The sequence below is a fragment of the Tachyglossus aculeatus genome, chromosome X1, assembly GCF_015852505.1.
Source record: "Tachyglossus aculeatus isolate mTacAcu1 chromosome X1, mTacAcu1.pri, whole genome shotgun sequence".
NCBI lineage: Eukaryota > Metazoa > Chordata > Mammalia > Monotremata > Tachyglossidae > Tachyglossus > Tachyglossus aculeatus.
Window position 1 is genome coordinate 68,482,859 of NC_052101.1, and position 24,273 is coordinate 68,507,131.

The window sequence follows — 24,273 nt, forward strand, 5'->3', positions numbered from 1 at the left end:
AATGGAGGTGGTGTCTTAGATTTGAGGCTTAAAATAAATAAACAAGCGCTGAGCATCTGACAAATTAAAACTGGACAGCATCATGGTTGCTCTTTGTGGCAGGACGCACAGCAGGGACATGGGCACCCCTCCGCCTACAGGCAAGGCAGTGGCAGAACTGTTGAGATTGGCACTAAAGCCTGCACTTTCCCACACTACTGTGCAGTCTAATGGATCCCACAATTCTTGAACCCAACCTTGCACACACAGACGTCACTGCCAAGCGGTCACAGAGATGGCTTTAAATGACTCAATGTGCTTCCTTAAAACAGGGTTACAACGTAATTGCTTTTCAGAGCAAGACATACAGCAGAGAATTGGTTGCCCCTTTGCCTAAAGGCAACGTGTTCTTAAGCTAAAAAAACTGCACTGGCAGTACTGCTGATATTGTCATTGGAGCTGGCACTGTCCCAGACTAATGTGCAGTTTAATGGATCCCACAAATCTTGAACCCAATCTTTCACAAACGGATAAGGTAGACTGGCCTCTGGCAGACCTGAAAACTAATGGAAATTCAACAGGCACAAATAAGGTGCAATTCCATGGCAGGACAGATGGAGGAGAACTGAACACCCTTTGGCATACAGCCAGTTCTCTCACACTACATCTCTGCATTGGAGATGGTGGTATTGTCAGACGGGTTGACGGTGTCACAGGAGAACTTTGGAGGCTCCCAAAAGTCGTTATCCTCACATTTCCCTTACGGAGGGCAGTGCCACAAATTTGCAGTCATGTCTTTCGAGGACTGAACGTGCTTCTTCAATCAGAAAGGCTGCTTGATCAATTTGCCACAGTTTGTCAGAGACCTGGTCGCCCCTTAACCTAAATCCAAGTTACTTAGAGGTGCCCTAGATGAACGTGGAGTCTGGAGACTCCCATAAATACTAATGTCCATCTCTGTCCCACTGAGGGCACGGCCACAAGTGCTGTTAGTCCTATGTGACAGTTCTTCCAGGACCGCTTGACCCCATCCTGCACATTGCTCCTGTTGTCGTTTCAGTTCAAGATGCAATCGCCGACCTCCACTTGGGGTAGCAAGTGCTGAAGAGACATGCAGCAAGCTGGTCTGCCACGTTAGGATTGTTCTTTATCCAGCTTATAAAATAGGGGAATTGGCAGGTCTTGAATTGCTGATTACTGTCACAGGGGAGTTGAACTGATTTCAGTCATCTAAAGCTTCCCTTAGCTATTTTCCACGTAGACAACGGAAAGCAAGCACGGTCCGAATGCTCTGGGATTTGTGGAGTGACCGTTTCAACCCGAGAATGATGATCTGCTTTGATTCAAGCTCTCCCACAGATACAGCCGGTCCCTCTACATACAGAAACTTGTCTTGTTGATGACCACCCACTAAGAGCTTTTGGATGGAGACCTGGATGAGGACAGTCAGTTTCTCTGCCAGTTTGTACTGGTATTCCTAGGCTAACAGAATCAGGCCCACAGAAGAGGGTCCCATCCCCAGTTCCACATGGCCTACCCACAGCTCGGCGGTGATCCGCCCACCCCCAGGCCTAGTTACCACACTCTCAAGACTCGAAGGCTGAATCGATCTCTTCACTGATCTCCTTGCCCCTAACCTCTCCTCATCTTCAGCCTGCTGCTCGGATTATTGTTCCAGAATGTCACTCAGCACACATCTCTCCACTCATCAGAAACTTCCAATAGGTGTTCATTACCCTCTGCATCAAGTAGTTTACTTCTGATGCTATCCAGGTGCTCTCCATGACCCTCTCTGAGTGTGCCTGCTGGCAATTTTAGAGATGCTGTCTTAAATGTCTGTGGAACAATATTTTGGACAGAGCCTCCGCTTCTTATGTATCTAGCCTATAGCTCAATGAAACTGCTTAATTTGCTATGGATGGATTTTTTAAAAATACACCTCTCATTGATAGAGAAATATATTTCTGGTTATATTTGGATGGCTGTCTATAGCTATTAAACAGTTTGACAAATTTCAACATTCTGCTTTTGGTCAGTGTTCTCGATGAATGGTCATTTTGTACAGCATTACATGTACTATAGTAAAGATTGAATATAGTTTTGCAGTTCATTTTGAACAGTGGAAAGCAACCATGAAATAAGTACAATCATTTGCGCAATAACACAGTAGTTGGGTTCATGATGATCTTTTCGGTGTGAGAAAATCTCATTGTAGTAACCACTTAGTGGTAATAAAGGGGCTAGGTTTCACCGTGACTGGCATTTTTCTATGCAAATTCCTACATTTTGATAATGATCACCACTAAAAGAACAGGTTTCACCTTGGTCACTCATTGCTATATTACTGCATTAAATGTTGTAAAGTTGTTACACAAAGAAACACAAAGTACTGAATGGTACATTACAGTAAGGCTGAGGGAAAAGCCAGGGAAGTTTAGCAGTATTATGCCTTGGCCAGCACCACGCATATGCAAACAATCATTTCTTCCTACACCGAATCTACCTGCATCAACTTGTGGACCATGTTATACCCAAACAGACTTGCGGGGGGAAAAGGCTCCCTAATATTTCCACTGGGCCACGTCCAAATCATGTAACAAAAACACGCACGATACCAAAAAAGACTGCATGTATTCAACTCCTGTCCCAGGGCCTAATGGAAAAACAAATAGAAAGCTTGAAATACAGTTTGTTTAAGAACAGTAATTTCTACTCACAGGTTAGGTACCTGGTTAGGTGAACATACTGATTACAAAATAAATTAAGTTTCTGGCGTAATTTAAAGAGTTTTGAAAAGATGCCAACTGCCTTATAGGTATTCCTGCTAGGGTTCTTTTCTGCTCCCAAGATCACAGGCAGCTGCTCATAGATCTTTGGTCCCCATCTCTCCTCCAGCTTGGAATTCCCTCTTATTTGAAATTCTGCCAGACTGCAGCTCTCCCCATCTCCAAAGTCCTTCTGAAATCACATCTCTTCCAAAAAGCTGTCCCCAGTCTATCTCCACCCTCCTTAGGTTATATCCCCCTAAGTGCCATTTCAACACCACCCTAGATACAGTGTACTCCCAACCTCCCATACTTCTTATGTACGCACCTTACATACCCTTACATTGAGAAACAAGTTCATGTACATAGTCCCTTTCCCTTTTTCCTCTTGCCTATAGATTATTTTAGCGTCTGCCTCCCCCACTAGCTTGCAAGCTTCTCGAAGGCAGAGGGTATGTCTATTTATGGTACTCTTCCAAGCGCTGACTACAGTGCTCTGCACAGAGTAGGCCCTCAATAAATATCTCCACATCAAGCAGAAATTCCTCGCTTTTGGCCTGAACGCAATCAACAATCTCCTTCTGACCTACCCTGGTTCCTCTCCCACTATGAGCCAGTCTGCACACTTTGCTTCTCTAAATCAACCTATTCACTGTGCTTTGCTCTCATCTCCCCTGCCCTCAGCCCCATGCTCACCCCCTCCCTCCTGCTGGACCTCTTTCCCTTCATGTTCAGCAGACCACTACTCTTCCCAATCTCTAAGGCCCTAATGTAATCACATCTTCCCTGCCTAATCTCTCATTTCCCTACCTTACTTTCCATCCGCTATGTCTTTTAATCTGTACCAATAAGCACTTAGGTACTCACCCCACCCGCAATCCCACAGCAATTTATATACCTATCCATGTACTCTGTTGCTTAGTTTATCTGTGATTTACTTTAATGTCTGTCTCCCCAGATAGATTATAATAATATAATATAATAATGATGGCATTTATTAAGCGCTTACTATGTGCAAAGCACTGAAGATTGTAAACTCTTCAAGAGCAAGAATCAAGTCTACTCCCTTTGTACTCTCCCAAGGACTGCACACAGTAAGTGTTCAATAAATACCACAGATTGAAAGGAGGAAACCTGCTTGTTGGGATATTTCCACTTTCTTCCTTTTTAATATTTACTTCTCTTTAGAAGGCATTTGGCATAGATGAAAAGCAATGAGATTATCATAAAAACCACCCACAATTTTTTTTTCCTAACTCTACCTTTGATCTGAGTGTCTTGCAGTAACCTCTTCACCTCTCCATCTAGTTCCTGATTCAGTAAAGACTGGAATGACAGGTCAACTGGTCGAATTCAAAGTGTACTATGTGGGTTAACCACTGTTTGAAAAGCACTCAGAAAACAGACGTTTGTTTCCTCAAAGCACTCTGTATCATTTAGACCTAGAAGGTGCCAAAGGTAAGAAAGATTTCACTACAAGCTTACACTGCCCAGTTGATTTTGTGGGGGAAAGTTTTTTTTAAATCAAAACATTTATACTAAATTTTAGTCTGACATGTCTAATAAAATTACCAGACCTTGGACTTAGCACTTTTGCACAGTAGCCATAGATGATCAACTTCAGTGAAGCAAATGCATCACAAAAATAATTCTAACAGTCCTTGCATTTCTGGGTCTTCAGTTCTAGCAGAGACTGTCGTATTCCCACCAAAATGGCAAAAATGGCAATTCTGTGATTTAATTGTAAATAATATTGCTTAGAAAGTACCAGAGACCTGGCAACATTCTGTAATTCTTTCACTAAGCATCTTTTATATCCAAACTCCCCTTTCTCTTTTCTGCTCTAAACATATATGCAAAATACTAAAACTTCATTGAAAACCTGTATTTTCATGTTTGCACCATCCTGTTATATTTTATAGAATTTTTCAAGTTATTGGCAATTACAAAGGTTCTTCTAAAACTACACTGATAAAGAGAAAACAAAGAGAATGACAATATTCAGTAATTTCCAAGTATAACACCACTTTTTTTCAATAACTTTATAGTTATTGTACCTTATAATTGCTACCAGGAGAAATAGCATTATAAACAAATAAAATTTTCTCCTAAACAAAATAGCTAGGGCAGGGCCTCACCACTGCTTCACTGCTTCTGTGCATATTAAATCAGCTGTAATGGAATTCCACCTTAGGCATTACTTATCCAAGTATTCAAAAGGTTCTCAACTTTCTTATAAGAAGAATTTAGACGCTCTTGCTGGTAAGGTACATCCTGAAACTGACTATTAATACAATGGCTTTGGTTCTGGAAAGAAAAAAATTAAAGCATTAAAAAAAATTATTGAAGTGCACACTTTCATTTTTTATCTGAAAATGAACATGAAATCCTCTCTTTTTACAGTCAGGCAAATAAGCTCACTGGTATCCAAATGCCTTGTGATATAACATTTCCTGGTATTTGCATAAAACTAACCACTAATATTTAAGTGACTCAACACCTAAAAGATGTAACATAAGCATCTTCTTTTCCTTTATCTCCAGGTGCTCACTTTGAGAAATGTTTCTATCATTTGACACAATGACATAAACACAAAATTACCCTTGAAACTTTAGCCACCCCAAAATTTGCACTTTAAACTATTTTAAAAAGGCACAACAAATTAAGAGGGATTTACTGTTTTCACTTTGAACCAAAGTGACTCAAAGCATTCAGTAGAGAAGCATCTGTCAAGCCACTGCCCATCTCCACTCACAACCTTCAAAAATGCAAGTAACTAGATTTTCACTGAGGACTTAAATGGAAATGATTTTGCGCTAATATATTTTTACTATGTTTTTGTTAATGATACTAAAAACATTAAACTATCTGTGAAGAGAAAACTGGCTAAAAAAAGAAAAAACTTGGGGTGAGTGGTGGGGTGGAGGGAAACAAAGATTTTGATCATACAATGAACCTGAAGGTTACTTTGTAAATCAAATCAAGGGCAAACAGTAGTAAGATTCATGTTTGGCTAAGTTGAAGTGCTGCAATTTCTAGATACAACAGAACAACAGCACCATCTGTTGATTACCTCTGCTCTAAGTCACATATCAACCTGTCACCAAATCCTGTCGGTTCTACCTTTGCAACCTGGTTAAAATCCGCCCTTTCCACTCCATCCAATCTGCTACCACGTTGATCCACGCACTTATCCTATCCCAACTTGATAACTGCATCAGCCTCCTCGCTGACCTTCCTGCCTCCTGTGTCTCTCCCCACTCCAGTCTATACTTCACACTCTGCTGCCTGGATCATTTTTCTAAAAATATTCAGTCTATACCTCCTCACTCCTCAAAGACCTCCAGGGGATGCCCATCCACCTCCACATGAAACAGAAAGTCCTTACCACTGACTTTAAAACACTCAATCACCTTGCCCCCTTCTAACTTACCTCGCTGATTTCCTACTGCAACCCAGCATGCTCACTTCTCTTCTGTAATGCCCACCTACCCCCTGCACCTTAATCTCTTCTATCTCACTGCTGACCCCTCGCTCACATCCTGCCCCTGGCCTGGCCTGCCCCTCCATATCTGACGATCACTCTACCCTACTTCAATGCCTTATTAAAATCACATTTTTTTAAATGCCAGGCACTGTACTAAGCACTAGGGTAGATACAAGCTAATCGTGCTGGACTCAGTCCATGTCCCACAAGGGGCTTACAGTCTTAATCCCCGTTTTACAGATAAGGTAACTGAAGTACAGAGAAGTTAAGTGACTAGCCAAAGGTCACAGGAGAAAACTGGCAGAGCTCAATTAGAAGCCAGACTCCCAGGCCAGTGTTCTGTCCTCCAACAGGCCTTCCCCGATAAAGCCCTCATTTCCCCTTCTGCACTGCCCTTACCCTTGAATTTTTCTACAAAAACATTCAGGACATATCTGTAATTTATTTATTTGTATTGATGTCCCTTCTCCCTCCCTCTAGACTGTAAGCTTGTTGTGGGAAGGGACTGTGCCTGTGTATTATACTCCCCCAAGTGCTTAGTACAGTGCTCTGCATACAGTAAGTGCTCAATAAATATGACTGAAAGAATGAATTTGCATCCTTTATTCTCTCCATCCATCCCCATAGCACTTATGTACATATCTGTAATTACTTTAGAGCGTCTGCCCCTCTACGCTCCTAGTGGGCACAGAATAAGTCTACCAACACTGTTACATCGTACTCTCCCAAGCGCTTAGTACAATACTCTGCACACAGTAAGTGCTCAATACATACAACTGATTTATTAGATAATTACTATTTCTTTCACTAGTTCCATAATTATGAGTAAACAAAACCAACACAACAACGCATGCACATACCTGTCACAAATGCAACAAACTGTTATTGGACTCCTGGTAATAATGATGGGACAGTAATTTAGTACCTGCCAATTTTTCTCTGCCTAACATATTTATTTCATCCTAACCGATACCAGAATGCTCATGTATCAATAAATTAAAACAAAACCAAGTTAAAAACTCAGTCAGAGATGAAGTATCATACAAAACTCAGTTTTGAATAGTTTAATTCGAACCTTACAACTACCAACTAGAAATCAATATGTACTAAAATTATGCAACTGGAAAAGCAATTTTTTAAAATTTAATATACTTTATTAAAACAAGCCATTTGGTCTGATGATTTGGTGTAAGCCTTAAAATTTAACATCCATGAAATTAAGACTCCATTCTCCAGGGATGCAGGGGAATACATGGAGAAATGGAGGATACAGGCAGATATCCCTCCCCTCAAATCAATTTAGCAGTCCTCAATACTTGGGAATAGTAACAAAGAAAATAAATATGACTGTACCAGAATAATTAACTTGATTTTCTTTTGAAAGGATTGACAGAATTCCTGTAACTTATTTTAAAGCTACCCTTCCCCTTGATTTCCTCCCAAAATTCTGTTTGGAAATGTTAGGGATTAAGAATCATAACAAAATCAGCTTTAAAAAGGAAATGCCAAGAAGTGACTGTTGAGAAACAAGTTACCACAAAGAAGATAACAGTTAAAACCCGTTAAACTGTTACTCCATTTTTAGACAAATATGTAATGGTTCCTCTTCCTTTGAAAGGGATGCCTGTGTTTTAAGATACAGGAACAGTTGAGTGCAAACCTCAGCATTTTGCTGGAGGTAATAGAAAACTCAACTCCCATCTGCTTTTGAACTTTGGCCAAAACACTCAAATGACATTTCAGAATGGTTTATGTAGGCCGCTTGCAGCAGTTAATCCCTCATTTTGAGATTATCCACTTTGATCAACTCATTCTGCAAAAGCCATCTACACCACTTCAACAGTGTGCAATTCCACAGCTGGCAGGATATAAACAAACACAGGAAAAAAAAAATAAAAGTTTAAGAACTTTTAGTTTCATGGAGTGTTAGTACAGCCTTATACCAACCTTCGGGTTCCAGGCAGTTCTGGGCTCTAGGCCAAGCCCTGCCTCCAAAATCCGCACAAGAAAATTTACCCGGAGCTTTCAGCCCTGTGCAAAAGAGGAGAGGCTCTACTGGAAAGCCTTCCTGTTAACATCCAGTCACATAATTTGATTGTGCTTCACAGCACCCTTGCTACTGAAGGTTTGCATTACAAATTAGGTCCATTCACCAGCTCCAAAACACAGCCCATGTCGGGGGTTTATGTAACATTTGCTACTACTGTGGAGTGCACTTGAATTACAAAGGTCCTGGAAGCTATATGCAAAAATAAGAGGTGGAGTTTAATTTTAATATCTATCTTCCTCCACCCCCTCCCTTCCCCCATCTAAATAATAATCATGATAATGATGGCATTTATTAAGCACTTACTATGTGCAAAGCACTGTTCTAAGCGTGGCTGGTATAAATTTTCCCAGCGTATTACCAGATTTTGAAACAATATATTAATTACTTATGGTTTTAACTTCTTCAATCTCTTTAAATTGACACAACTTCTTCATATAACATTAACAAACCTGCACCCAGTTCATTTTAGATACCCGTGACACCTACACCACCATGAAAATCATATTGGTTTCAACAATAATTAATTTGATAGTACTAGATTTTTAAATTCTATCTTTTCCTAGGTTTATGGTATTTTTTCCCCAAAGATCTAAATTTAAACACACTATATGCCCCTCGTTTATAAGAAAAATGTGAACCTACTATCCCTTAGCCATAGTCAGCGGGTGGATATTGGTTTCATTTTACCATATGACAATTTAAGGTCAATGAAAAGTGGAAAAACTTGGCTGGCATCAATAATTCCAAACTTTTTCTGCAGGGATCCTTCTGGTGGCCTTCTAAATTCTTGGGAGTCTACAAATTTTAAACCCGATTTTCCTCTGGCTATCTCTAAAATTTACTTCGTCAGTATTTCCAATACCCTCCCCACCAATCAATCAATCGTTATTGAGTGCTTACTGTGTGCAGAGCACTGTACTACACGCTTGGGAAGTACAAGTTGGCAACATATAGAGACAGTCCCTTAGGCAAGGACCACAGCATAATCAAACCAAAAAAAGGCTTTACAATGAAACATTTTTAAAGTAATTGCAACATTACTTGCAACACTCCAAATATATTCCATTTGTACAAAGCATCAGGCCACGCATTTGGATTTCTAGGAGAGTTCTGCCTCAAAGGTAGGAAAGAGGAGACAGTGAGAAATAGCTTCTATTAAATCTACTTTTAAATTGCAGATTCATTTTAAACTAAAAGGGGAGGATTCTGCTTCCTCCACCTCTCTCCTTTTCCCCTATCTCTTCCCCAATCAGTGATAAACTATCACAGCTTGGGAGGCATGTCATGAGCTAGCTTGTTATCTGTTAACCAAGAGATTTCGGAACCCTAGTCCCTTGGCAGGTCTTCTCTGCCTATTCTGAAAATGGAAACTTCTGCAGTCCCTAATTATCAAGAAATGGACAAATGGACATCCTTGCATCAGTGTTCCGGGGATTATTTAGCCTTTAGTAAAAGATCACAGGAACTTTTTTCCTTTTATAAAAAGTGATTCTTCTTAATGAATTTACTCTGTTCTACTCGTTTTTAGTTCAGAAAAAGGTCGATCAATGGGAAGAACACCTCAGATTTCTTTCTATTGGCCCATCATTTGTTTCCTCAGATTTCTTACTCAATTCACCCGGCTCTTTTCTGGCTATTGCCCTTAGGGGCAGCAGGTAACATATAGTTTAGGAGTATTTCTCCAGAAAGCATTGATGTTTCCCTTTCTGGAAATGTTTCCCTTGTTAATCAGGGACTAATGACTAAGCTAGAAAGGTGATTGATGCCAATGGAATGTTTCTTTATGACTGGTCTTGGAGGTAGGAGGGAACGCAGGTATTTATGAAACAAACATTAACAACATTAGAAGGAATTTTCTTTAAACATTTATTGCACAGGTTTCCCTTTGCCCTATATTGAAATCTCTTATGGAACTAGGAAAACAATGATCGAATGATTCTTTTTGGCAAAATAATGGGGGTAATGCCATTAATATTTCCTACTATATTTGTGCATACAATGTAGCCTAAATTTTATTGAAAAATCAGCACCAGAAAACTCCAGTTTGAGTGAAATTTAGCCCAAATACCCTGAATAAAAGCCACTACGTCACACACCATTTTGATATCAAGCTTTCTAATAGTGATTTTGAGCTATGCTTTAAAAATACACTTTCAAAGTTGACTAGGGAAAACAGAATTGTTTGTTAATAGGGCAATTCTAAGTCTTAGAAGCCAAAATCAGACTGGTTAGCTGTGGTGAGAATGATGTGTATATGATCTTTTACAAGAATGGCCCATTCCAATCCGATGCACAAAACAGAGTACCAGCATTCAAATATACATATGAATCAACTTACTCATAAATGGAGCCAAAGGCAAAGGGGTGTGAGGGGAAATACTGTGTTTTAGGAGTTACTGCAAGAATCAGAGCAGCTGAAGAATTACCAACCAAACTATTTAGTATTAAATACAGTAAGTTTTCTACCAACAGAGAAAACTGACCATAGATATTAAAAGGAAAAAAAAATACAGCACCTATAGGAACAACATGTTTCACAACGCTCTGCACAGTATAATGCTTCCATTATACAATTCAACTTTAAGTTCCCAAAACTTTACATTTCCTAAATAAAACCCACATCAAAAACATGGAAGTATGTGGTCTACGCTCAGGTAAGCACCTAGTCACAGTTGGCACTCCCTAAATATTTCTTCATCTATAGCAGCAGTATCAAACGCTCCATTTATGGGGACGCCCCAAGTCTCCACTAAGAATTCCAGTGCCATAGCAGGTCGGTCAGGTTTTAATTGGCTCTAATTGGCACGTACACATTCTGTAGTATTGCTCACCAGCTGCCAAGAGCACAAGAAAGGAGGAGAAAATACTTTCTAACTACAAACACCAAAGAGGTTCATCCATAATTTATTTTAATGTAAGCTCCTTTTGGGCAGGGATCATATGTCTACTAACTCTGTTGCACTGTACTTTCCCAAATGCTTAGTATAATGCTGTGCACATAGTAAGCACTCAATAAATACCACTGATGGATCGATTCCAAAGGTCCTCCAATGAGGATCAGCCTCACTTAAAAAAAAATGTTACTCTATTACTTAAGTACCTATCCTCTTACCACCCAAGGTAAAAGTAAAAAAATTTAAAAGTTTAGTTGCATTCACGATCAGCTCCTAACACTCACGATCAGCTCCTAACACTCAATTATTAGTACGTCAGTGAATGGGCTTGTCCTACCTTTAGACTAATTCCACATCTTTACACATTATGTTTATATTTCTCTGTTGTTCAGAGGCAGGCGAACATATCTTTGTAGCGCAACCTGCATAAGCTTTGGACCAACCCTGTCCCATCCTTGGAATACCTATTATGCAAAAGAATTGGCAAGTGTCTATAGCAAAAACTGTCAAAATCCATGTGTGCTCTGGCAATTCCAATGTCTGCAACAGTGAATAAAAAATATCGATAATAACTGCTATTGAGATTTGCAATTGATCACATATATTTGTCATTATTCATTCAATCATATGTATTGAGCACTTATTATGGGCAGAGCATTGTACTAAGTGCATTATCCAAGAAACCATATGTTTTGAATAGAACTGGAATTGAGTCCGGCTCTACAGAAGGAAATGTATTCCCCAGAGGCAGAGCACAAAATGGAAATTTCCAAAAGGTGCTAGAAAACGGCTTGTCATTTGCTTAAACACTTTATGGACCCAAGTCACTCTTTGTGACTTTTTTATTATTCAGATAACTGCTAAATAGATTATAAAGTTGAATTATAATAACAGGAATGCATCCATTTAATTGATTTTTTAAATCACTTCAGATGATTGGTAAACACATTACAAATACCATGATTTCTATTAATCAAACATTAAGCCAAAGTCAAAGGGCTTCATTTTGTTACAATATAGCACATTTTACGATTACTTTTGCTCAAAAAAAAAAAAAAAAAAGAGGAGCAGCTACAAAGAAAATCTGGCTTCAGATGCTCTGGTAAATCTCTAATAATGTTGCCGATTTGTACTTCCCAAGCGCTTAGTACAGTGCTCTGCACACAGTAAGCGACCAATAAATACGATTGAATTAATGAGTAATATAAAAACAAACCAACCAATACATAGAAAAAGAAAAAAACATGTATTTTCCCACCTGTGAATTTCACAGGGAAAAAAAAAACTATTTAAAAATGATCTCTCTGCCCTTTTGTTTACGAGCAAGTTAGTGGCGGCACTGTTCTCATGGAAGTAATTTTAAATGAAGTCCTACAAGCAAAGACAGAGAACTTGTCCCTATTACTGTTGTTCCATTCTCATTTCAAGTGGACATCATTTCTTCTATGCGGTTCCTTTTCTTCTTTCAAATATTAATCAAAAGTATATCAAGCGCCTATTGGGTGAACCTCACCGTACTAAACACTTGAAAGTACGATAGAATTGGCAGACATGATTCCTGCCCTCAAGGAGTTTACAATCTAACAGGAGAGACAGACACTAAAATAAAATTGCTAATAGGAGGAAGATATAGGGAATAAAGATGTACATATGTGCTACGGGTGGGTATGAGAATCAAGTGCTTAGTTGGCACAGAAGGGCTTAAGTGACAGCAGGGGGATATACAGTGAAGAGATTAGAAATTAATGACAAGTTGGCACTAAAGACTAAATATTGATATGGAAATTACTGTTCCCACTGAGTTGTTTGAGGGGCTCTACCAATCTAGCTCTAGTTGACATTTTCTGAAAAGACACAGTCTTGTATATGCATTTGTTATAAAAATGGCAGGTGTCACCATGTAGTGCGATACACTCCCTCTTCTGGTCACACAATATATCACAGTTAAAATTACACACTTGGGGTGCTGTACCTCCTTACTGAAAACTATCAAAATCATTCCTATAACATTATCGTAGATCCGAAAGGAGAACCAAGGTAAGCAATACAAGAAATCACAAGCAGTTCTCCAAAAAAAAATTTAACATTCTGAAGCAAAGGCAGCAGACGAAGTCCGAACACTGTGTCAGGTAACCAATAATATGACTCAAATAAGATCAATTGTACAGTGCTCGTGGAATCTTGGAATTTCTAAAGTGAGGTGAAGCAAGGAGGCCTCATACATCTGGTTCTGCTTAATTTACGCTATGCAGTCATACTGGAGAACACCACAAGGTGAGGCAGCGTGGCAAAGTGGATAGAGCACAGGCCCAGGAGTCAGAAGTTCACGGGTTCTAATCCCGACTCTGCCACTTGTCTGCTGTTTGACCTTGGGCAAACAGCTTCACTTCTCTGTGTCTCAGATACCTCACCTGTAAAATGGGAATTGAGACTGTGAGCCCCACATGGGACAGGGACTGTGTCCAACTTGATTTGTTTGTATCCACCCCAGCACTTAGTACACTGCCTGGCACATAGTAAACACTTAAATACCATCAATTCATACTTCCTATGCACCCGGAACCGTTCAAAGTAAATAGGCATCACTGGAAGTCCTCGAGACAAGCCATTCCAGGGTTGCTCTATGCAACCCTGTCCCCTAGAGGCACATACCTAAAAAGACCTGTACCCAGGACGCTCATTATTTCATGAGCCCACAAAAGGACTGAGGATGGCCAGCCCCTATGGCTGTCCCAATAGCAGCTCCCTCTTTGCTGTTATCCCAGAACTGCTGACTCCCCTCTTCCCAGTGCAACTACAACTTCCCGATGTAGGCACCAGATCCCTAGAGTTTAGAATTAGTGACTTGGAGGCTCCGGCCCCAATTTATTAGCTCATAAAATGTAATGAGTAATTTCTATTTACTCATCCTGTGACAAAAATGACACCGTACACTAGGGAGACAGTGTGATCTAGGGGAAAGGGCAGGGACATGACAGAGTCAGGAAACCCAGGTTCTAGTTCCGGCTCCACCACTTGCCTGTTTCGTGACCGTGAGCAAGTCACTTTAACCACTCTGGGTCTCGGTTTCCAAATCTGTAAAATGGGAATAAAAATTTGTTTTCTCCTGCCTTCAGACTGTACAACAGGGACTTTGTCTAATGTGATTATCTTGTATATACCCCAGGGATTAACACATTATTATTATTATTACTACTGTAGTAAGTACTTAATATCATTATTATGATTCCAGCAGCTTAAAAAACGCCAACTCGACAAGCATGAAAGAACATCTTGTACAAACCAAAGTGAGGGATGAAACGCTACCAATTTTGCAGACTTTGTATTATTTGCAAGTATGTAAAACCATATCACACAACCAGTGGTCTTTCCAAAGGAGTACTGAAAAAAGGGTCCAAATTAATTATAAAATACTTGTAGAGGTGAAAGATGTGGAAGCTTAATATTCCTATCCCATCAATCTTCCTTAATTACATCCTAGAGATACAGTCTTCATGGCATACTCCATCATTAATAGACTCAATATGTGATTTATGAGATATGCTACTTCCCAAGAACTTGACCAGGTCTTTAATAGATGGGGTACGGATGCTTAGATTAAGAGGTGTTCAGTTAAGTCTGAGATAAAACACAATGGTAATCCAATTAATCAGAAGGGGAGAAAATGCACAGAATCAATCTATTAAGGCATGACATCAATTTACCACGAACTGTTCATTACTTCACCTGGGTAGGAAGCCCCTATATTTGGGGCTTTAGTGTAGGTACACACACACTAATGTACATAAACATTTTATTTTCACTTCCCATTATGTTGTCTCAAACTGTACCAAAATGGAATAACCTCCCCCCCATAAATTTTAAAGAAAAACATATCAAGAACAATTCATGGCACAACTACTAAAAATTTTGGATAGAAGAGTGGATAATGAAGGCTGAAGGAACACCACTATCATTTTATATAGCAGCATAAAGTATCAAGTTAATAATACACTTTCCAAAGAACCACCAGGCAGCATGGAAAGTAACAGAGTTGTTATTACTCAGGAATGTGTGAACTGTTCAAGTTACAAAATAATCATTACTGGAGTATGCTATTTACTGATATAATTGGATTCCATTTTACATTCTCATCTCTTATTAGAGATTTCAGAAAGAAAAATGTGCATTGAATTTTGTAACACCTTTACATTTATGTGCACGATGGATACAATTTGGGGGATCCTGATTTTTCTGAAGGAAGCTATGTTTGAATTGCTCTCACAGGAAAGAAGGAAAACCATTTTTCTCCAAGTCTGACTGTAAGGTGACTCTTCTCTGAAGAACAAAATATGCTTGCTATACAAGGTCATCACAAATATTTTGCACCTTGCAGTTTTCAAACCATTTTGATAAGTGAGAAAAAAATCCCAAAATGACAAGTAAAGATCAGTTTTTGTATGTGGGGGGATAATTATCAATATATCTGTCTAGTTTCATCTAGTGTCACAATTCTTTCAGTGTATTATAGCTTTACAACAATTTTTGATTGGGTTTAGTCCTCTCTATTCATTAACTTACAGGGTGGCGGGGAGGGGAGAGGAAAGAGGGCAAACCATGTTTCTAAAATTATCTCACTCCAAAAGATATTCTGTGAAACACTTTTTAAAAATGCAACTATCTCAGAAATGTAAAATGAAAACTAAGCAGGCTGTTTCCTAAAAATCATTTTACTCTTATGTTGGATGTAGCCAGCCTTAGAGACCATGAAAAAGGATAATAAAATATTACCAGGCTTAATCCTGATTTAACTTCACCCTTTAATAATTATTAAGAATTGGTAAGCACTTACCATAATGTGATTGAAATGCCTGTGGTTTTATGACCTGATTACAGTGGTTACACATCACCAAATAGAAATCATCGTGGGCTGGGCAGAGACCAAATATAGGCATATCTACAACAAAAGAGAGAGGAAATACAGTTGTTTATACAATTAGTACAATTCAAATCCAAGTGACAGTACTTCACCTGGCCCATAAGACCTGCTATTTTACTTATACTTCAGTATGAGGGTCAAGATGGAAAATGTCTTATAGATCAACTATTGAGGAGGTTGCTTTGAAAATGGCTACCTTGTAAGTGTAGAAGAACTAAGAACTTAAGAAGCAGCAGTATGGCCAGGTGGATACAGCAAGGGCCTGGAGTCACATGGACCTGGCTGGGTTCTAATCATGGCTCCACCACATATCTGCTGGGCGACCTTGGGCAAGTCACTTAACTATAACTATCTACGCCAACACTCTGTACAGTGCCTGGCACACGGCGCTTAAATATTACCTAGAAAAAACCAACAAAAACAAAAAAACTTAACTGATGTGGCATGTCATAACTATTAATCATATTTATTTAGTGCTTGCTGTGTGCAGGGCACTTCGGAGAGTACAAACAACAATTTAACAAACACGTTCCCTACCCATAACGCGCTTACAGTGTAATCAGTGAAAAATATGAGATTCATAGTTGTAGATTTAAAATAGAAATCAGTTAAAGAAAATTAGTAACTTCAGTGCAAGACCACACACGATGCTGAATATTTTCAATGAATGGTTAAGTCCAAATTTGTTTCCTCAAAAACAAAATTATAAATGGTTACAGTTTGAAATTTTTGAAACCATTTTATAGGCATTCACAAGGCAGTAGCAGTATTACTTATCTGAGAGTTTTACTTAAAAATGCACATAACATTTACAGGAGAAAGCGTATGCACATTTTGATCCAGCACTTAGAACACCGCTTGGCACATAGTAAGCGCTTAACAAATACCAACATTATTATTATTATAAACATAACGGACATTCTGAGTATACCTATAAAAAATATTTTTACTGAAAATTCACCAAGGATTCTTTGGTAGTCTTCCATACATCATTAAATGACTTATGAATATAAACCTTGTCCAAGAGAAACCAAGAACGTTGTTTTCCAAACTGAAATATACATTTATCAAAAATGTTAAAAACATCATGCACGAGTTGTATTTCAAATATCAATTTAGATGTAAAGATGTACACACAAATACCGACTGGAATTCTTTGAAAAAAGATCCTAGCCCTGCCAACTTCCACATCAAAGTCTGGTTCCCTGAAGGATAAATAATGGTGGTCCCAGAGACAGAATACTTATTATGTGCAGAACACTGTATTATGCGATTAGGACAGTACAATACAACAGAGATGGTAGACATGTTGCCTGTCCACAATGAGCTCACAGTATAGGGGATCCTCTGAACATCTGTTTGGCACGTCTCAAGGCAAAGATGGACTCTCTTTTTTGGGGAAAAAAACAAAAACACCTTCCATTTACCTGTTTCTACCCTAGGTTTTTGCTTTCCTGGCGAGGCTGCATTCATTTATCAAGCAGCTGCTGTAGGTTAGCTGAAATTGAGAAACCGAAAGCAGGGAAGACAGAGGAAATGTTTTAAGAATTCAGTGAACCAGAGTTCCAAATCTCGGACAATGTGCATCTCATCTGCAAACTGGGATTCCAAGCGCTTAGTACAGTGCTCTGCACACAGTAAGCGCTCAATAAATATGATTGAATGAATGAATGAATGGGAGTCCATTGCCACAGACAAACCAGCATAGCATACCATAATCAAGAAGGGAGCGGCTCTTTTTGAGCAGAAACTTCATAAGGATCCAGAGACAAGAAGTCAAAAGCAAAACCAGCACCAGGCACTGTAAACAACAAACAGGTCAGCACAAGATCATCTCTGTATGCACACAATTCAGTCACACCCAGGCCCATAGGTTAAATATCTTCATCGGTAGTGTCCAAATATAAAAGTCAGCAATTATGATTTGATTCTAACTTTCTCATGGCCACTTCAGAAAAGCAGCCCTGGAAATTACTATTTCACTTGGCATATACAGTTAGCTCAATATACTTGACAGACCAATTAGCTACATCATTAATGTAGTGCAGCCATTTCTCAAATGCCCAAAACGATAATCTCAGAAATTAATTTCAGATGTGTGAGAGGCAAGGGAAGCCTGGGTTCCCATTTCAGATCCCGAATGGGGGCTACAAACAGCACTTAGATATTCCCCCTTACTCCTCCTGCAGTCCTGGACTATGTGTGAGAGCAGGCTAAAGTTAATAATGATAATAGATAGTGGTATTTGTTAAGTGCTTACTCTGTGCCAAGCACTAAGTGCTGGGGAAGGTACTAAGTTCAAGGTCAGACACTGTCACAGGGCTCAGAATCTAAGTAGGTACTGAATCCCCATTTTACAGGTGAGGACACGGAGGCACAACGAAGTGACTTGTCCAAGGTCACACAGCAGGCACGTGACAGAGCCAGGATTAGAACCCAGGCCCTCCTATTCCCAGGCCAGAGATCCTTCTAGTAGGTCATGCTGCTCCTAGCTCAAAATAACCTAACAACTGGGTTCCCTTTCTAACTCGAAGATAGAGATCAAAGGGGATCTTCACTTCTAAGAGAAATGAACTGTAAGCTTCCCCCTTTCTCCTGCAGCCCCAGATTCTAGGGAACGGTGAATTATTTTTAGACTGTGACTACTTGGAATCTCAAGTTGACAGTGGAGAGAGTTGCCAAATCAATCGATGGTATTACTGAGCACTTACGGTATGCAGAGCTTTAAACAATAACATAGCTGAAGAATTAACTATATGAAATTAGGATATGTGATTGTCTCTATTGCTGCATTGTACTCTCCAAGCATTTAGTACAGTGCTCTGCACACAGTAAGAGCTCAGTGAATATGACTGAATGAATGAAATGTAAATTTGCTGTACAATAAAGCGTATAAATTCAACTCAAATCTTCCATAAAGCAAATTCAAATATTTTGAATGGCTGTGGGAAAAAAAAAATTCATTTGCACTTGATACTAGAAAAGTTACCACACAGAATTCTAATCAGTGCACTTTTCCAGTCAGGTCATTATTTCAACAAAGACTTAAATAATAATAATTGTGGTATTTCTTAAGGGATTACTATGTGCCAAACATTGAGCTAAGCACAGGATAATAAGATTTTATACAGTCCCTGTCCCACACAGGGTTCACAGTCTAAGGGAGAAGGGAAAACAGGAGGTATTTTATCCCATCTGATGGATGAGGAAACTGAGGCCCAGAAATAATAATAATAATAATAGTGGTATTTGTTAAGCGCTTACTATGTGCCAGGTACTGTTCTAAGTGCTGGGGTGGATACAAGCAAATAGGGTTGGACACCATCTCTGTCCTGCATGGGGCTCACAGTCTTAATACTCATTCTACACATGAGGGAACTGAGGCACAGAGAAATGAAATGACATCCCCTAGGTCAAACAGCAGAAAAGTGGCGGAGAAGGGATTAGAACCCATGACCTTCTGACTCCCAGGACTGTAGTCTATCCACTATGCCATGCTGAATTAAGTGACTTGTCCCATGTCACCTAGAACAGTGCTTGGCACATAGCAAGTGCTTAACAAATACCATTATTATTATTATTATTATTATTATTATTATTATTATTATTATTAAGTTGCAGAAATGGGATTAGAACCCAGGTCTCCTAACTCCCAATCATGTACATTTACTTATATTAGTGTCTGTCTCCCCCTCTTGACTGTAAGCTCGTGTGGGCAGGGAATGTGTCTGTTATACTGTTATACTGTACTCTCCCAAGTGCTTAGTACAGTGCTTTGCACACAATAAGTGCTCAATAAATACGACTGACTGACTACCCATTAGACCATGGTGGACAGCCAATTCTGGAAAAGAAAAAAAACAAAAACCCACAAGTTGTTACACTTGAAGTTTTAGTTTTCTTTATTGTGGGAGTTAAATTTAAATGTGGCCTAGCCACAGGACCTCTAGGTCAACTGAGTCCTTCTTTGCAGGTTAAGTAAACTCATCAAGGGAAGGGACTGTGTTTATACTTCTGAACATCCTCCAGGTGCCTAGCAAAGTACTCTGCACACAACTGGTGCTCAATAAATGGAATTGTTGTTGATAACCATTACGTTTAATGATCAGAAGCCACTCTAAGATAAGAACCAAATCATTTAAAATGTTGCCTGAATCTTTCAAAATCCATAAAAATAAACCCGTGGCTCAGATCAGACTATCGGTCATTTAAATCTTTCCACACACAAACATGAGGGTAGAACTTGAATTTAACTAGGTTTTATTGTACTAAACTGCATCCCTGTTAATCTGAAATGTAACCCGGGTCAAACATCTTATTATTTAAGCAAATACTGAATTTAGTCATTTTCTGCCCCAAAAAGGATAGAGACTATGGCTGCATTTTAATGAAAAAAGTGATTTAAAAAACATCTGGATTAATTTGTTTGGTCTGTCATAAATGCAAGAGACTGGGATACCTAGCCTTTAAGTCCCTCCCAATCCTATTTTCTGTAGAGAAGCAGCATGACGTAGTGGATAGAGCATGGGCCTGGGAGTCAAAGGTCATGGGTTCTAATCCCATCTCTGCCACTTTTATCTGCTGTATGACCTTGGCCAAGTCACTTCACTTTTCTGGCCTCAGTTCCCTCATCTGCAAAATGGGGATTGACACTGTGAGCCCCACAAGGGATAGGGACTGTGTTCAACCTGATTTGCTTGTATCCACCCCAGTGCTTAGTACAGTGCTTGGCACACACTAAGCACTTAAGAAATACCACAGTTATTATTATTAGATTAAATGAGAAATTTTCAGGGACCATCATGGAAGTTGCAAAGTCATTCTGATATATTAAGGCCCTCAAGATGAGGATCACTGGGTTAACACATGACTCCTCAATCTTTTGTATTGCCTACCCCCCCGCCCCCACTTCCTTCCCAAAGGCCAAAAAAATTATATTTTTTGACAGACAAGATAAAGACAACTTGATATACCACTACTTCAAGATGCCACTTTCCCATTTAAATGGTCTTTTAAGAACTTCCAGGAAACACAGAAGTGTAACTAAAAAAAAAAAAAATAAAATCAGGAAGATACTATCTAGCTAAATATGAAAAAAGCCTTCAGAAATATCCAAAAAAATCAGATAGCAAATGTCAATGAATACACTCCTCTAGCCATCACTGAATAAAAAAAACAAACATTCGAGATTAACAAGGGAATTGCCCCATTAATCCTTTCTGTACCTAATACAGCTGCAGAAGACTGAAGGACATTGAGAAAAGACAACACAAATACTACACCCAACAAGCAGGTGAGCCAAGCATTGGCAGACCGAGAGAACGCACAATGAGTGGAAAATTGTGCGGTAGGTGAACTGTGCCCTGCAGATTTATCTTGACAAACTAAAGAGAAACAAACACAGCAGCAGGTTTCCTGATTTAGGTGAACATTTAAAAACACCCAGAAGATCTTCAAGCGTCTTACTCCTAAATTCTTGGAACACGAGGGCACTAGGCCAACTTCTGCCACTTCAAATTCATCCTCGCTTGCCATAATTCTAGCCGTTCTTCAGCTTGGCAACATGACTTCTCCTCCCTCACCAGTCCCCATTTCCATTACTCCCACAAGTTGCTCCAAGACCTTGAACCCCCTCCTGAAACGCTGCCAGTACCCTCTCCTCCCTTCTCTCTTGCCTTGGACAGCCTCCCCAACTACTTTGTTAAACTGAAACCACTACAGCTTCGTGGTGGGGAAGATCCAGGCTGCATTGCTCTGGGCTTCTGCCCACCCTCTACTCCTAAGGGGGATGGGCTTGGCTTCTGTGGTGTCAGCAGGAGGGTGGTGACTCTGACCATCGTCAGTGATACATGAACACGGCAGTAAACATGTGGTGTTTACTAAATTGTGGATTTTCCCTAGAGATTGTGTTTGCTTTACAGTCCTGTTATGTCCACATGCGACACCCCTCTAAGTACCACAACATCAAAAAATCGTGCCAAAATGCCTTGCATTCTCTTATCTCCTGTTAAAATGCAAATTTTACTAATAATGAACTTTTTTGAGAATGCACACACACACACACACACACACACACACACACACATGTGTATAGGATTACAAGGGGATAATCATACTTACATGCTCCTGTCAGACTTCTTGATAGGATTCTTAGGCATTTAACTATACTGCCTGCTTCCACAGAGGTGGCAAACAGGACTCAGAAGTCAGAATGCTAGATGTACTGTTGCATTTTAAAACTGAGATGAGTAGCCTGAATTCCAGATTTACTGAAACCAAAGGATGACAAGCCCAGCTCCCTCATTATAATCTAGACATAAATTTTACATTATGAAACTGTCTACCTTTGAACATGAAAAAATGGCATCGGATCAGCCTGCCACTCAATCTCTGTAAAGAAAGCTGAAGTATTACATTATTCCTAGCAGATAATAATACACTCATAACAAAAAAATATCTTGTTGCAGTACCTTTTCTATTACGCATCCACAGAACCATTGCTTTCAAGGACTTCTACAAGGCCATACCCTCTTCTGAGTATCAGTGTAACCGATGGTTTTTCTAGGCTATGCACCAGAGGACGCCCTTAATATTATCATTTTCAGATCTTTCCTGGGGAGGAAAGAAAGCCTAATAAAGATGACGTGTTAATGCCTGAGGCCAGCCAGTTAAGAAGGGGCCAAAATGTTCAAACTGTCATCTATTGTATATTCTTGCTATGCGCACCAAGGATACAGATTTTAAAATCTAATTTTTCAAAATTAAAGCTTTAAACAAATCTGATCTTCACAGCCCCGAGGATGACACTCGGGGATGGCTGAGAAGCAGTGTGGCCTAATGGATAGAGCATGCTGGGCCTGGGAATCAGAAGGACCTGGTTCTAATCCTAGCTCCACCACTGGCAAATCACAACTCTGTGCCTCGGTTAACTCATCTGCAAAATAGGGATTAAGACCATAAGCCCCATGTGGACATGGACTGTGTCCAACCTGATTACCTTATAGCTACCCCAGCACTTAGAACAGTGCCTGGCACATAATAATAATAATAATGATGATGGCATTTATTAAGCACTTACTATGTGCAAAACACTGTTCTAAGCACTGGGGAGGTTACAAGGTGATCAGGTTGTCCAACGGAGGGCTCACAGTATTAATTATCATTTTACAGATGAGGTCACTGGAGCAGAGAGAAGTTAAGTGACTTGCTGAAAGTCACACAGCTGACAATTGGCAGAGCCGGAATTTGAACCCATGACCTCTGACTCCAAAGCCCATGCTCTTTCCATTGAGCCACGCTGCTTCTCTAAGCGCTTAACAAATTCCATTAAAAAGATGCAAAGGCAAGCCTCCTTTATTGTCTAGGGTTTACTAGAGGCATTTTGTTAGGACTTCTAGACTGTGAGCCCACTGTTGGGTAGGGACTGTCTCTATATGTTGCCAACTTGTACTTCCCAAGCGCTTAGTACAGTGCTCTGCACACAGTAAGCGCTCAATAAATACATTTGATTGATTGATCAATTGACTTAAATTTTTCTGGTATTGGACCTGTAATGCTACTGCTATTGTAAAGAACACAGTAAATACTCCCTATGGGCAATTTATTTTAAAAACAAAGAAAATGAGAGAGATAATCATATCCTTGTCAATAATTTGAGCAAATCATTTGCAAATAGTGGCCTATAATCTTATAGATTTACAATTTCTCAAGGGTAGCATGTATCCACTTTACACCATAGAACATTTTCTAACAAACTGTTAAGTGTCTACTCCACTGGGGGTGATGGGACTCATGGAACCCAGTGGGTAGTGCCCTGTTGGGGGCAAGGCTGTTAACTCTACCCCCATAATTTTGGGGGCAGGAAGGATAGCATAATGTACTTGTTCCTCCAACCTTTGCCCCTCTGGTTCAGCTGGGGCAGGAGTCCTCACGGGTCCCGTGGGAGCTGGGCATTGGCTGCAGTATTTGCAGGCCAAGCTCAGGCAGAGGTTTCCACTCTGTGAATGGGCACGGAGGTCTTTGAAGTCCAAACAGCAGTTAGGTTTGGACTGGAATCTTTGTAAGCATGTGTGCGGGCTCAGTTTCCCTTGATGCAAGCTGGGGGTGGGGTGTCCGCGGCCTTGAGTGTGTGTTGGGCACGAGATGGGCCTCAGCCCATGGAGCAGGGGCCGAGGTCTCAG

At 39.8% G+C, this 24,273-nt stretch overlaps 1 protein-coding gene across 1 annotated transcript in view; it reads right to left on the reverse strand.

Moving 5' to 3' along the window:
• ATXN7 (ataxin 7) overlaps positions 1 to 24,273 on the reverse strand; it is a 123,157-nt gene that overhangs the window by 41,411 nt on the left and 57,473 nt on the right. The window contains 1 exon segment of the mRNA XM_038740426.1: positions 16,007 to 16,111. Within this exon segment, the coding sequence (XP_038596354.1) occupies positions 16,007 to 16,111 (105 nt within the window).